General features: G+C 47.3%; 1 protein-coding gene across 2 annotated transcripts in view; it reads left to right on the top strand.

The window, feature by feature from the left end:
• Positions 1-6842: 6842 nt before the first annotated feature.
• Positions 6843-16422, top strand: part of RELCH (RAB11 binding and LisH domain, coiled-coil and HEAT repeat containing) — a 200066-nt gene continuing 190486 nt past the window's right edge. The window contains exon 1 of one of the 2 annotated variants that reach the window (XM_088471745.1): positions 6843-7657. In XM_088471745.1, the coding sequence (XP_088327871.1) occupies positions 7018-7657 (640 nt within the window). In that variant the 5' untranslated portion in view covers positions 6843-7017. The remainder of the gene's footprint in view (positions 7658-16422) is intronic. The other variant, XM_088471744.1, reaches the window with a different exon arrangement.

The following is a 16422-nucleotide window of genomic DNA, read 5'->3' as shown; positions in this document are numbered from 1 at the left end:
AGGAGGCCGCTCCAAAAAAAAAAAAACGCCCTGATTCAGAGCGTTCGTCTCTGAATCAGGCCCTCAGTCAATAACTTTTAGAATGTAAGCTCTGGCGAGCAGGGCCATCTACCCTCTTGTGCTTCTCCTTACTTTAGTGTCATTTACTTCTTACTCACCACTAGGGCACCTAACACTTGGGCCCTGATTCAGAGCCGGACGCTGACAGAGCGCTCGCTCTGAATCAGGGCCGGTCTTTTTTTTTTTTTAGAACGGCCTCCTGGCCGCTCGCAAAGCTGTGGGTGACCACCCACAGCTATAGCGAGCGGCCAGGAAGATGGTCGCGATGGTCAAGACCATCGCGACCATCGGGCTTGTGACGAGACCCTTGTGGTAGGGTCTCGTTGCTGCAAGCCCTAGAGAGATTTCGGTTCTAACAGAGCCAAAATCTCTACCACTGACATCACTTGTGATGTCAGTGTGGTCGCCCCCAAACGGAGGCGTTCACATGGGAACGCCTCCGTTTGGGCAGCCACTACCCCGGCCCGCCCACCAAAGGGGGCGAGCTGTCACTCAACATCGACAGCTCGCCCCCTTTGTTGAGAGACCCGGAGTGACGGAGTGCCCGTCGCTATCCGGGTCTCGCGCATGCGTTTCGACGGAGCCGGCTCCGTCGTACGCATGCGCACTGGCCCACCATCGACCCGGTTGCGAGCACTCAGCGCTTGCGACCGGGTCTGAATCAGGCCCTTGGTTGCTTATGCTCTGTTGCTTATCTGGGTGTTATGGTCGCTAATGTAGCAATATATATTATCCATGTCTTTTTCCTGTATTGTATTGTTCTGTAAGTCGCTTGTCTAGAACTTGTTTATGTACTTTGTAAGGCGCTGCAGAACACTTGTGGCGCCATAGAGATAAATGATAATAATAATAATAATAATAATAATAATAATAATAATAATAATTAAGCAAAATAGAAGGAAGCATAAATAGATAATAACCAATTTAATAATGAATAAAATAAATGAAAATATATGGAAAATCAAAATTCACAATAAAATAATTAACACAATAAATTAAAATGGAAGAACATATGTGATAATTAAAAAATCTCACCAACTTTCAGTAACGTTTATATCGACTTTTGGCAACTCCAGAGTAACAAGATTCGCTCTAAAAGGCAGGTTGAACTACTGAATAATTATAACAAAATCAGGCTGGGAATCCTCTAAACAAGTAATGCTTCTGTGTCTTAGTGGCCCATCAATAAATAATAATATATATATATTGGCAGCATATTCCTCAAAAACACCAGTTTTCAAGGGAAACCCGCAAATATATATCACCCCAACTTATAAAGTAGGAAGGTCCCTCCATTTCCGACAGCAACCCCAGCTGCCACAAGTTTCTGTGGGGGATGCGATGCTGTCAGATTTACCAAGCTCTGGAATGCTAAGCATTCCGTAGTTAGGTCCCTGCAGCTTATGCCATCTGAAAATGGTGTTGTGCTTCTGTAGCCTATGGGCTACACTTCTTAAAATTTACTGGGGTAGGGCTCTGGAACCCTACCCAACAATGGCCACAGCACATGTGGGATAATTAGATTGCTCATGCGCAGAAGTCCTAGTACAGGAGTTAATAGGTTGCTGATACAGTCTCTTAACTCTGGGCACATAGCAGGGACAGGCTCTTTTCTGAGCACTTGTCCTTGCCTGTACTATTTAATACATCTAGGTAATTTAATCGCATCCCAAAATGCAATTTTGGGTACCAAAATCGTGTCCACACAGCTGACCAGGTGGTTAAATTAGTGACAGTCCTAATATAGCTATTAAATCATCCGCAGAGCACTTTCGGAATATATTACAAGTATGTCAGGTTGCTGCCTAGGAACGGCCTCAGCGCCGGCTTCCGCTGACCTCTCGAACGGTCAGAAGCCAGGTGCAGCGGCGAGTGACATGCTGAGGATTATACCTGGGGTCTGCTTGGACATCCATGTGCTCGCTTCGTGATTTGGTGCCTGCGGTTACCATCATGGACGCAGCCATGATAGTCTACATCACCTGATTAGTCCTTTACCCAATGGTAGCATTAGTTGCTGTCAGCTGACACTATCCTCCTATGGACTGCTACCTTAGGGTATTTAGTCAGACTCCAGACAACAGGAAGTTGCCTGTAAAACATTGTTACTTCCAGTGTATACTAGCTGTTGCAGCATTCCAGGTTCCAAGCTTTCTTCCATCGATACTCTCCTAGTGTTTACCTACGGTGTGGGTATGTACTTTACCCAAGTACTATCTCCGAAGTGTCATCTTCCTGTGCCTGTTCTGTGTCTGCAACCACAGTGTACGTACTCAGTACGTCATCCGAGTACAGTTTCCTAGTGTCATCCTCCTGTGCCAACCCTGCGTCTGAAGTCACAGTGTGTGTACTTAGTACATCATCTAAGTACAATCTCCTTGTACCATTCTCCTGTGCCACCCCTGCGTCTGGATTAACAGGGTGTGTACCTAGTACATCACCCAAGTGCAAAACTTCCAGTATCATTCTCCTGTGCTTACCCTGTGACAGTGTTTTTCCATTTCCCACTTGTGCCGGATACCTGACCAAAGCGCAGCAATGCTTGCTGGTTGCATTTTAAACCCAAATCCCGCTTGGAGGGGTCACTGGTGAACACCTCCCAGTAAGTTAGACTCTGCGCCTTTGGTCAGTTCTAGCCAACATCTGGTACTTGTGGATGAGGAAGGCATATATTCAGGCCTCTCCTCTCCGATTCTTTTATCGACCTGGGTCCACATCCTCATATACTTCTACATAGGACCACTATAGCCCGACCATTACAAAATAAAAGCCAAGGTGTTGGCTGTTGTGAAATACTGTCTTAATTAATTTATGTCATCAGTAATATCGATGTTAGTCTAACATAAAGGGACCCATTTATGAATGATCGCATTTGCAATACAATCTGGGCATGACATTACAACCCATGATCACATTGCAAAATGCGATCATAGCGCCAGAATGTATCATCCAGCACACGCAGAGACAGGGGACCTGAAAGGAGTGCTGTCGGGGATACTGAGCATGTGCGGCCGCCATTGCTGTGGCTGGATCCTATGGAATCCTCTCCCGGTAAGTTTTGCTATGTGTAGCACAAGATGGCGTTAGCCAAACTTCAGAATGCATCACATTCTGGAAGATGGTAAAGTTGGCAGCATCGCATCCCCCATAGAAGCCTATGAGGGAATCAGCTGCCATTGGGAATGGAGGGATCGCAGCAGGTAACAGAGATATCTGCTACGGTCTCTCCATCATACTTCTGGGGGAAACTTAGTATTTGTGTTTAGCCCCCAAAAAAGTGTTTTCGTGGATGAAGCCGCAAATATACAATGATAAATGGGCCCCATAATTGTATAATCATAAGAGCTGCAGTACTCTTCCAGTCTTGCAGTAGTGTGCTCACAGTGTGTTCCACAGAACTAGTGCACACAGAACAGACTAGGGAGTATATTTACTAAAGTGAGAATTTTTAGAAATGGAGATGTTGCCCATAGCAACCTATCAAATTCTACTTAACATTTAACTAGCACCTTCTAGAAGATAATAACTAGAATCTGATTGTTTGCTATGGGCAACATATCTACTTCTAAAAACTCTCACTTTAGAAAATATACCCCTAGGATTGTATGGCCATCAGTGATGCTACTGATCTTCAAAAAGCCTGCAAAGCAGGAGAGACAATCCAAGACACAGCACGCCAGCTGATGCCCATGGCAGGGGCAAACGCAGGATTTTTAAGGGGGGGTTTCCATATTTTATTTTATATATATATATATATATATATAATATACCCCAGATGTGTCAGCCCCAGCCCCAAATAGCCAGTCCAAGCTAGCCCCTGCACCACTCAGCCTCTGTTCCAAACAGATAGCCACCCCAGCCAACCAGCTCCTGCCCCACACAGCCAGCCTCTGTTCCAGACAGCGAGCCTGCCGGCCCCTGCCCCAACCCCACACTTACCTGGTGCTTGTAGCTCCTCAGCTCAGTCAAAATCCGCGGTTCTGAGTCCTCCTCTGCTCTCAGTGGGGCAGTGTGACGTCATGCACGCCAGCCGCCGGGTCTCACTCTCTCTCCACTGCAGCATAGCGGGCGCAGGGGTCGGCGGCAGCAGTGCTGGCCGAGCGGGCCTCCCTCTCTGTTCCGGGCCTTGAGCCTAGTCCCTGATGGCGGCCCTAGTGATCGCTGCGCGCCGCCCGGCCACTGTTGATTCAGCCATCAGCGCTTCCGCATCAGGTGGTATGAAAGCCACCTGACACAGAAGCGCTGACAGCTGAACAGGCAGCGGCTGGGCTGTTCCAAGGGTGGCCGGATGATTGTGTAGATACGGAGACAAGGCTGTCTCTGTCTCTGAAAATAAAAAAAATTAGTTGGTCAGGGGGGGTTTCTGGGTACTCAGAAACCCCCCCTGTGTGCGCTAGTGCATGGAGCACTGCTGATACACCTGGAAGTGGGTGGCTGCGGATGAGTGCCCAACGTTCTTCCACATGTAGTCCATTCAGTGATATGTACCTAACGCATTTCTCGTCCGTCAGCATATGGCAGTTTCATCAGAGGAGGTGGTAGTACCCTCATGTATTCAGGGGAGGTAGCTATGAGCCCGGGCCCGCAAGGTCACCGGTCTCAATACCGTCATCCGATCCCAACAAGGGACTTAAGATAGGCATCGAAATACTGACGCCTATCTTAATCCCGATGCCGGAACGCCAACCCGAATGAGGTAAGTCTGGGGCGCTCTTAGCGTTATCCACGGGGGGCGGTTGGGTTTAGGGAACGTAGCGGGGTTAGGTTTTGGGGAGGTTAGGGTTAGGCACCTCCCCAAGAGAGTTAGGTTTAGGGTGCAGTAAAGGGAGGTTAGGGTTAGGTACTAGGTGGGAGGTTAGGGTTAGGCACCACTAAAGGAGGGTTAGGGTGGTGGAGAGAGGTAGGGATAGGGTACTTACCTACCCTGTCGACATCTTCTCCGTTCGGACTGCCAGCGTCGGGAAATGAACCGGTGGCTATTCAGCCACCGGGACTTCATACCCATTCCGTATTGAGAATACATTGTTGCAGCTTGTAATCGCGTGTCTACAAAGGCTGTAAGCCGATATTCTTTATAATATAATACATGTGTCAATGATTAATTTTATGGACACATATTCCACTTTCATTGAAACAATGTTGCTAAATAATATGTATATAGTTAATAAAATACATTTGGCTGAGACTTCATGGGATCTGCTTGTTTCAGCAAGTTTCTCACTACCTGTCCATACACTGTCAATGTATGTGATTCGTCTGAATTTGTAACAGGGACTGAGACAGTTATGTGGTTGGAGATCGTGTGGTTGAAACAGGGAGGTCTTAATAAAGCTCCTTTTCATAGAAGATAAATGATGTTGGTTTATTGAACATAATATGAAATGGAAACAATGGCAAAGCACAAAATATAGTCACTGGTTACCATTAACTAATAAATAATAAATTGGTAGTACTGTTCCCTTGGTGTATGGCAGTGGTTCCCAAACTGTGCGCCGTGGCACCCTGGGGTGCTTCGGCACACTTGCAGGGGTGCCTCAGGTTGGTGGTCCAGCACCAAATCAAATTACTTATGGTCAATGTAATGTAAATATGTGGTTAAACAGAAGCACAAACCTGTCCACCACCACCAGTGACGTATCTATAATAGGTGCAGTGTGTGCGGGGTACCACACACCCTGCACCCATATTAGTTTAAACTTACCTGTCCGTGGTCCCGCGTCGAGTGTCAGCGCTGCTCAGAACACCAGAAAATGGCCGCCGCGGCCATTTTTCCGGCGTTCTGCGCATGCGCAGTAGACTCCGGACACACTCTAGTACCCGGAGTCTACAAATGCTCCGGTGGCTGGCCAGCCGCATCAGTTGGCTGCCGGCCACCCGGGGAGAGAGGAGTGGGCCCCGCACATGGAGTGCACATGGGCCCCTTCCTCTCTTAAGACGCCCCTGACCACCACATAACTGACCCTAAGGATGACAGGTAAGCACAATTTACTTCACTTTACTACATTTTGCTGAATTTCTCAATAAACTTTTGGTTTAGGGGTGCTGTGAAAACAATGCTGTTACTCTAGGGTGCCCTGATTCAAAAAAGTTTGGGAACCACTGGTGTATGGGAACATTTTAGCTATCAAAATGCTGCATGTAACAAGTACGTTTTGAATGAGCTTATAAAAATATGTGTCAATGGCCCATACAATGGCTCTCTGATGGCTAAGCTCATGCCAATCACCCTGACATATTTTCAGTGTGAAATAATAGTGTGATTCTGCTTTCCCCTTATTTCCCAAATACTAAAATAGTTATCTTCTGATGTGTATATTCTGCCCCTATTTTATACTGTCCCCTTGCTGGGTCTGGAATACACTTTTGTACAGATAACTTCCAGTAATTCCCAATGGTTTGTATAGCTACTAAAGTTATGATGCCTAAGGCCTTATTTATCACAATACACATTTTTAATATTAATTATATTTTTGCTTCAAATTGCAAAGCGAAAATAAACACTCATGCAAATGTAGCATGTTTCCCTTGTCAGGACACGTGTTCCCGGTGAAGAGCTGGGAGCAGAATGATTGCTTATTATGCTATCACTCTGGTTCGGGGTTTGGCATTGGGCATTGGGGCATGTACTGCGCAAGCATCAGTAGGGGGAGACCGTGAGGGATTAGGTAAAATTTGCAAAACAGTAGCCCATAGGTTTCTGTCTGTGCTAAAGCTATTTTTGAAACCTATGGTGGCTGCTTTTGCTGTTGAAAATGGAGGAACCTCCTTCTTAAATACTGGGGATCCTTGGATTCCATGGTGATCATCCGCCGAAAACGGCAATTGTACTTTAATAAATATGCCCCTTATATCTATATGCCCCTGCATATGGTAAGGTGTGTGTTACTCTGTGCACCTGGTCTTGTTTTTTTAAAAAGAGCGTCCATTTCTTGAGCAACTGGGGAGCATGTGTAAGGCATGTTTATTATTCCCTGTGCCTCCTCCTCCCCTGTGTGTGAGGAACAGACGTCAGGTGTCTCCCAGTCCTCCCAGTATATTGTCCTTGTCCTCCAGTTTCTCTTCTCCTCCCTGTTCTGGTCTCCGCCTCATTACAAGATGGCGGCCCCTGCAGCAGGCTCAGGCCCGGGCGGCTCCTCGGGTGTCACTCCCGGTGCCCTGGGTCCCAGCACCAGTAGTAGCAGCGTGAACCCATTTCTCAGTGATTCGGATGAAGACGCGGAAGAGGACGAGGAGGAAGATGATGAGGATAACGAGGAAGATGTGTCTCCATTAGACGCCCGCTCAGGTCCCCAGCTCGCCGTCCGATATCTGTTGGAAGACAGCGAGGACCACCGGCTGCAGCCAGCCGGGCACCGGCCCAGTTTACCGCCGGGCGAGCCGGGCCGGGTACCATTGGATGCGGTGGCGGCGCAGCTGTTGCGGGATCAGCTGCTGCTCACAGCTCTTGAGCTGCATACAGAACTGCTGGAGACCGGCAGGGATCTTCCCCGGCTCCGGGATTACTTCTCCAACCCCGGCAACTTCGAGAGACCAGCGGCTAGTGTTCCACCCGCAACCGGCATCTCCAACCCCAGCACCGGCGGCGGCGGACAGCTGAGTGAGTGACAGGGGGCGCGGTGCCGTGTCTGTGTGATTATATACAGCCTGCTGTGTACTTCATTCATTTATTTCCGCAGCCTTTTCTCTGTGTGTGAGCACACTGTCATGTTTCAGACGCCATATAAACTGTCTGGCCGGATAGCTGCAATGTTGGTGCCCTTCCCACTATGTCACATGTATGTGTCATGTCAGCATTAGGTGTGTTATGTGTTTATCCTAGTCTAGTCCACTGACATAATGGGTAACTAAGTGTATTTGTGCCAGTGGCAGAACAGCAGTACTGCTTGGGTAAAGCCATCTTGTTGCTGTCATTGTGTATGTGTGTATTTTTGATTTTCCTTTCCATTTATCTATTGTTTGTGTCTGATATTTGTGGTCTATCCATCTGCTGATCTAGGCAAATTGGATAAGATATGATGTCATCTTGAAATATGTCCTGTAGCATATTAATGACCTATTCTGCTGCCATTATTTGGTATCGGTAAGGCAAAAACAATACAATAGTGCGAATAACACATTTGGAAGAAGCAGACATACCTATTGTAGCTCCCAGCCTTACATAAGATAAGTATATGTATAGTACTTCCTGTACAGCAGTTTGCACAGGGTTAGTGCTGATGTCATAACTTGTATTTACAAAAATTACATGTGTTTTGTAGTATTGTTTTTTTTCTTTCTTCTTTTTACTAGTGTGAGACACATGAAGCTATTCATACTAGAATGTCTCAAATCAGCTGTGACCAGCTCGGCAAATCGTCGCTAGGAAAGCAATAGCTCAATATAAATTCTGACAAGTGTTACTTGTAAAAGAAACTTATTTGTATGTGGTACTAATATTGATGTTACAACTTAGGGTAAAGCTGGGTACACACTGAAGTGATGTCAGGCAGATTTGCAATTTCTTAATGACAAAGCGCCTAATCACTCAGTGTGTGTACGATTAATATGCGAGTGCCTCTGGTTGCTAGCGACATCATCAGGTTTGATGTGCTGCGCATTAAACCTGATGATATCGCATGCGACCAAATGTAGGTTAATGAAGGACGAACGATTTCCATTGTTCATTAATCACTGTAGTGTGTACCCAAAATCGACACAATTGCCGGTCGTCTCAGTGTGTACCAATCTTGACTCCTAAGCGGTTGACTTTTCTGTAGAATCCTATTCAAGTGAATGAAGAGTTATATTAAGAGCATACCTGAAGCATTATAATTGCACCCAATATCATATATATATATATATATATATACATATACATATATATATATATATATATATATATATATATATATATATATATATATATATACACGTCTATATAATATTCCATAGACAAAAAAACCTTACGGCTTCACGTGTCCCATTAAGGCTTCTGGATCATGATCTGAAATTTCACGACACCTACTGAATTTCTGCCACTCAAACTTAAAACAGCAATGACATTTTGATCATTAAGGCTGATGTCTTAATGGACTTGTTCATTGCGTAATACAGATATGGTATGCCATCACACCCTGTGGTTGACTGCAGAATCAGAACTCTCACAGTCACTCACAAATTGGTGGAGCTGCTAATTTACGGAATTGGGTGCTCATTGGAATACACACATGCAGTCTATACAACTGAGGTCTGAGCAGAAGATAGAGCTGCACAAATGGGATAAGAGTGGTGTGGATTGGGGGAGGAGACAGAGCGATGTTGATGTGGGAGACAGAGGCATGGAGAAGGGGAAAGATTAAGCAGTACAAATGGGGGGGGGGAGCCAAAGTGATGCAAAAAGCGGCAGGTTGTGATGGCATACCATATCTGTATTGCACAAGGAACACCTCCATTAAGGCGTCTGCCTTAATGATCTGAATTTCATTGCTTTTTTTAAGTTTGAGTGGCACAAATTCAGTAGGTTTTGTGAAATTTCAGATCATGTCTAAGAAACCTTAATGGGACATGTGAAACTGTAAAGGTTTTTTTGTCTATGGAATTTCATTGCTTTTTTAAAAATAATTTATTAACCATCAGGGACGGGAGCAGCAAACAACCGGGCAACAAAATGGTACACTAGCGCTGGTGTTGGAGGGGACAATACACAGGAGGTGTTTCGGGGGTGCAGAGGGAGAGACGGATATAGTGCAGTGCACAGGGGCAGTAGCGGGGTGCCGGGCAGTGCACAGGGGCAGCAGCGGGGGACAGAGGGGCTCTCTGGCGCTGATGGTCCCAGCCGTGACCTGCTTCTTAAGGCCCCTACACACAGAACAATGTGCTCGCGATGCGATAAATCGTGACCGATTTCCTTTGAACTCTCCCCTGAACTCCAGGACACGATATGGTGCTTAAACAGCACATTTTGACATAAGATCTAATGTGCAAGATCTGAAGATAGCTGACTGCATGCACGAATCAGTGATATACGTGATGCAGGTATCTGAGGAAAAAAAAAAAATCAATAAGACACAGATGCATGGACGGATCAGTGAGATCAGTCCATGCATCTTTGTTTAAAAAAACTAAAACAATTTTTTTTAATGGCGATTTCCCCAACCTCCCCCCCCCCCCCTCCTCCCTCCCTAAAAAGCACAACCAGCCCCGGTCTTTCACAGCCGGTTCTGGTTGTGAATATACAGGGACAAAAGATGTAGGGGGTCTCATGTATTTAGCACAACCAGCACTGGGCTCAACTGAGCCAGTCCTAGTTAAAATATGTAGTGTAAAAATAGAAAAATATATTCTTTTGTAGTAAAACTACAGGTCCCAGCAAGCCTCCCCCACATGCTGGTACTTTTAGAACCATAAGTACCAGCATGTGGGGCATTACGGGCCCCCTGACACCTGTAGTTCACCTGGGGAGCGGCCTTTAAGCTCTTTTGCATGGCCGCCGCCTCCCCAGGGCTTCCGGCGTCTTCACCTGGGCGGCAGGGGCCTTTAAGCTCTTATGCATGGCCGCCGCCTCCCCAGGGCTTCTGGCGTCTTTCTTTTCTTCAGGAACTCTTCACGCTCCTTCCCCGCCGTCGGACTGGCAGCCACTGTTTCACTCTGGCTTATATAAGCCATCCAAGGGATGACGATGACGTCGTGAGCCGTGATTGGCTTGCAGCGGCCATCTTGAAATTTAAAAATGGCGCTGAGGTGCACTTTTTGAAATTGGCACCGCTGCCGAACTCTGCAGAATGGCTGGCAGGGACTGGATCCTCTCCGATCCAGGTCTGCCACCATGCCTGCTACCACCACCGGGTCACGCCACCACTATCTCCCGCACTGCCGCCGAGTCCCCTCAGCTGCTAATGCCCGCACCGACTCCGGGTCCCCGACGACCGTGCCCTTATAATATAGGTTAAATTAGCCAAAATTGTCTTATTTCTTCCTCTTTATAATAATAGGACTATCTAGCTTGAAAATAATTTTCACAAAATGTCCTCCCTCCCCATGTGACTCTGTCCTGCCTCAGGCATGCTGGAGTTTTCATAAAAACACTTCAGAGTTATCTGCTTTTTTTAAATTAAAGTTACGTTTATTATAATTTGTATTCCTACAATGCTTGTTTTTATGTTTTTACCAATAAAAAGCACACATCCTAATGATTTTTTTTTTTATCCCATCAAAAAAAAAAAAAGCAGCCTTTGTAAGACAGTTTGTGTTTGTAAATTGTGCATGCCAATTACTATAGATCATGTGCCACATTTACAGATTACTCACCAACATATTGTGTAAGAAAGGAAATTGCATGCGCACCATTGAGAAGGCTTGGTTACGCCACACATTGTGGGCCGGCTGACATGTTGGGGTGTACAATGTCCCCTGATGGAGGAAGTGCTACTGCTATAAATCCTCTTTCTCCTTCATCCACCAGGGGACACTGGAGCTCAATACAATGGGGGTATAGGAGTGTGTTAACCGGGAGCTGGCACCTTTAAATAAAAAACTACTGGTAGCTAGCTCCTCCCCCTCTATACCCCCCCAGGTCAGTCTAAAAAATGTGCCCTCGGAGCTGGACGTAAGCCTCCTTAGGGCTCTGAAAATTTGACTGCCTGTCTGCGCCGAGGGAGCTGCCGGGGAGATCCTCACCGCTGCTGCATGCGGTTTGCGCTGAGGTCTCCTGCTACAGAGACCTCAGTCTCTTGGGTACCCAAAGACGCGCTGCATGCAGTGCACGTCGCGGGACCCAGTAGCATATGCCCGCTGCCGGCAGCACAGGCAGGGATAAGGTTAGTGCTCCCTGGTTAGCAGAGGAGCCAGGACAAGTATTTAGGCGGGCATTCACAGTGCGCTCCACTAGCGCTGAGAGCGCCATAGCAGGGGGGCGAAGCCTAAGTTTTCCTTCTGCTCCTGCCTCCCAGCAGCCTCAGCGCTTCCAGAAGGACGCTGGTGGCCATTTTACACGCACTACAGGGTGGAGAGAGAGCTGTGGCAGGAGTCAGGCTAGTACTCTGTGTAACAGCACTTGCATTTTTATTCTTGTTATCAGCACTATTCTGTTAGCGCTGCAAAGATCATAGTTTATCTCCCTCTGTGCCCCTTTCAGCAGGGTCTCTGTGTAGTGTGATTGTAAAATCTGTTATTGCATTCCTGTCCTCTTTCTCTGTGTGGGTGTGGTGTCTGTACTATAGACATGTCTACCAAGGGGTCTAAAGCTGCACAAAAGTCTTTTTCATGCAAGATTTGTTGTGAAAAATTCACACAGGGACAGTCTAATACTTCCTTACTGTGTGATAAATGTGTGTCTTTACCACAGGATACTGATCTTGTAGTCCAGCCTAGGTGGTCTGATCAATTGACTTCAGTTATATCAAATCTGTCATCAAAGCTGTAAGCAGCTCATAAGGACAGAGAGAGGCTGAGACAAACAGCAGCTGAACCAGATTGGGCTCGCTCTCTGGCCAGATCTGTTGAGGGACTTACAAAAGCAATGTCCCAGGCCTCACCTGCTTCTTCTTCTCCTGCTCAGGTCCTTAGTAAGAGATTGATTCATAACCCCTTGCACTGGGATGAGTCAGATGAGGAGTTGCAGGACACTGAAGAGGGCGAGGTTCAGGAAGAGCAAATTTACATTCCTGAGGACCCCGAACCTGCATCTCAGGGCGTGGATGCTTTAATTTCAGCAGTATGCCAGGTGTTGCATGTAGAGGATTTAGAGGTTACTGAAAAACCATCTATTTTTGGTAAAAGATTTAAACAGTCTGTTACCTTTCCAGCATCAGAAGAGCTAGATGAAATTCTTTCTTCCGCATGGAAACACCCAGACAAAAAATTTCACATTTCTAAGAAATATCTGCCCTTTTCAACCTAACAGTAGGAGATTATGTGAAACTCCTCAAGCAGTGGACCCGTCAGTAGCCCGTCTTTCTAAGAAAACGGTGCTTCCGGTTCCTGGCGCGGTTTCCCTAAAAGAAACCTCGGATAGGAAGATGGAACACACATTGAAATCCTTGTATACAGTTGCAGGGGTTTTGATGCGTCCAGCACTAGTTAGTTGTTGGGTAAATAAGGCCATTGATGCCTGGGCGCTGCAGCTGGCTGAGGGGATTAAGACAGGTACGCAAACTGACGACTTAATTCAGTTAGCCGAACAGATTGCAGAGTCGGCTGCTTTCCTCGGAGAAGCGTCTAAGGACATTTGTAATCTATCCGCCAGATCTTCAGCATTAGCTATATCTGCTAGAAGGGCTCTGTGGCTGCGTCAATGGCAGGCAGATGCAGAGTCCAAGAGAGCGGTAGAGGCCCTTCCCTTTACTGGGGAGGTACTTTTCAGATTGGAGTTAGATAAGTGGATCTCACAAGCTACAGGTGGGAAATCCACTTACCTACCATCTGCAGCTCCTGCTCCTACTAGAAGACCTTTGACAGGTCCCTCCTTTCAATCCTTTCGTGCCTCTGGAAGATTTAGAGGGTGTTCCAGAGGAGAGGTCCAGCCTTCTCAAGAGGTTCCAGAGGCCGAGGTAGAGCTTCAGCATCAGCCGCCTCCAACACTCAGCAGGACAAGGCAGCTGCCAAGCCTGCCGCATGACGCCCTTCCTTCTCATTTGGGGGATCCCAGGGTTGGGGCGCGCCGTTTACCCTTTAAGGACATTTGGATCCAGTCTGGCCAGGACGCCTGGGTCAGGGACATCATTATTCACGGCCTGAAATTGGACTTCAGGGTCCAACCTCCTTCTCGTTTTTTCAAAACCGGTTTACCTCTGGTTGCAGAAAAACGAGGAGAAATTCAGGAGACAATACAAAAACTGTTATTGTCTCAGGTAATAGTGAATGTTCCGACCCACCAGAGAGGTCAAGGGTTTTATTCCAGCCTGTTTGTGGTGCCCAAGCCGGACGGCTCCATGAGACCCATACTCAATCTCAAGGATTTAAACACTCATCTTCGAGTTTTCAAATTCAAGATGGAATCTCTCCAATCCGTTATAGCGGGTGTCGACAGGAACGAGTTTCTGGTGTCCTTAGACATAAAGGACGCTTATCTCCACATCCCAATCTGGCCCCCCCATCAGGCCTTTCTTCATTTTGCGGTCCTAGAGTTGCATTTTCAATTCCAGGCCCTACCTTTCGGACTTTCGTCGGCCCCAAGAGTATTCACAAAAGTTATGGCGGCAATGATGGCCCTACTGCATGGTCAGGGGGTCGTCATTGTTCCATACTTAGACGATCTATTGATAAAGGCCACTTCGGAAGCTCGGCAGCAAAAAGTCCTCCCTGATCCCTACACAGCGTTTACTATTCCTGGGAACGATACTGGACACAGTGCAGCAAAGAGTGTTCCTGCCTCAAGACAAGGCTGCATCCATTCAGCATATGGTGTGCCTGGTCTTAAAACATCGCCGAGTGTCTGTACATCTCTGTATCCGCCTTCTTGGGAAGATGGTAGCGGCTTTCGAGGCGATTCAGTATGCAAGATTTCACGCCCGTCCTTTTCAACTGGATCTCCTCTCCCAGTGGTCAGGATCCCACCTCTTTCTCCATCAGAGAGTTCTCCTGGCGCCTCAGACTCGAACATCTCTCATTTGGTGGCTGAACCTTCCCCACCTGCTGGCGGGGAAAAGGTTTGCGGTGTGGGATTGGACCCTCCTCACCACGGACGCAAGCCTGAGGGGCTGGGGAGCAGTGACTCTGGGAAAGCATTTTCATGGGCACTGGACGTAGCAGGAAGCCAGATTGCCCATAAATATCCTAGAGTTGAGAGCAGTATTTTATACCCTCCAGCTGGCGCATCCGCTGCTGGAGGGGCAGGCAATCAGAGTCCAGTCGGACAACGCCACTGCAGTGGCGTATATAAACAGGCAGGGCGGCACAAAAAGCAGAGCCGCCATGAGGGAGGTAACAAGGTTTCTGCTTTGGGCAGAGGAATTTGCAGTAGCGATTTCTGCGATCTTCATCCCAGGAGTAGAAAACTGGGAGGCCGACTACCTCAGTCGGCAGGATGTTCATCCAGGGGAATGGTCACTCAATCCTCAGGTGTTTCAGCAACTAACTCTGAGGTGGGGCTATCCTCAAGCCGACCTTATGGCGTCAAGGTTAAACCACCAACTATCAGTTTACTACTCCAGAACAAGGGACCCACGAGCAGCTGCAGTGGACGCACTGACGGCTCCGTGGAAGTTTCATTACGTCTACCTATTCCCTCCGTTTCCGCTCATTCCGCGCCTGCTTAAAAGAATCAAGCGAGAAGGGATCAAGGTGCTTCTCATATCACCAGATTGGTCCAGACGAGCGTGGTACTCCCAGATACAGAATCTGTTAATAGACGAGCCGGGGCCACTGCCTCTTCAGGACGACCTCCTTCTTCAGGGCCCATTTGTTTATCGCGACTTAAGGTGGCTTCGTTTGACGGCCTGGCTATTGAAAGGGCCGTCCTCAGAAAAAAGGGTATTCAGTCTAGTGTAATTCCCACAATGATTCGGGCTAGGAAAGAAGTCACTTCTCAACATTACTACCGCATATGGAAGACATATGTGGCTTGGTATGAGAGACGTAATTCTCCTCCGTCAGTCTTTAAGGTATCACGTCTCCTTCTTTTTCTTCAGGCTGGTCTCACAGCAGGCCTTCGTCTTGGTTCATTAAAGGTACAGGTATCCGTATTGTCCATTTTCCTTCAGAGATAATTGGCTTTGCTCCCGGATATACAGACTTTTCTCCAAGGAGTTGGGAGGATTCAACCTCTTTTTGTGCCTCCCACGGCACCATGGGATTTGAATTTGGTGTTGGCCTTCCTCCAGTCTGATACTTTTGAGCCATTACAGAGAGTGGAGATAAAGTACTTTACCTGGAAGGTGGTTCTGCTTTTGGCACTCGCTTCAGCAAGGCGTGTGTCGGAACTCAGTGCTTTATCCTGCCGCCCTCCTTATCTTATTTTCCATGAAGATAGGGCGGAGCTACGTACTCAAAGGGCTTTTCTTCCAAAAGTGGTGACAGCTTTTCATATAAACCAGCCTATCGTGGTTCCGTTGTTTAAGGATGACTCTTCCAATTCAAGATCCTTGGATGTAGTCAGAGCACTCCGGAGTTACGTTGACAGGACTGCCTCCCTCCGTAAATCAGATGCTTTGTTCATTCGGTTTGATGTGGCCCGTCCAGGTTGGCCGGCCTCCAAACAGACCATTTCTAGATGGATTCGCTTCACTATCAGGCAAGCATACGTGGTGGCTTCCAAACAACCACCGGGTCCTATTATGGCGCATTCTACACGCTCGGTAGGTCCTTCATGGGCGGCTGCTCGCGGGGTTTCCTTAAACCAGCTTTGTTGAGCAGTCACTTGGTCAGGCACGCATACCTTCCTACGAT

This window comes from Taudactylus pleione, unplaced genomic scaffold (assembly GCF_031769625.1).
Source record: "Taudactylus pleione unplaced genomic scaffold, aTauple2 ptg000116l, whole genome shotgun sequence".
Taxonomy (NCBI): domain Eukaryota; kingdom Metazoa; phylum Chordata; class Amphibia; order Anura; family Myobatrachidae; genus Taudactylus; species Taudactylus pleione.
The sequence above is the reverse complement of the archived record's forward strand: the minus strand, read 5'-3'. Positions and strand labels throughout refer to the sequence as shown.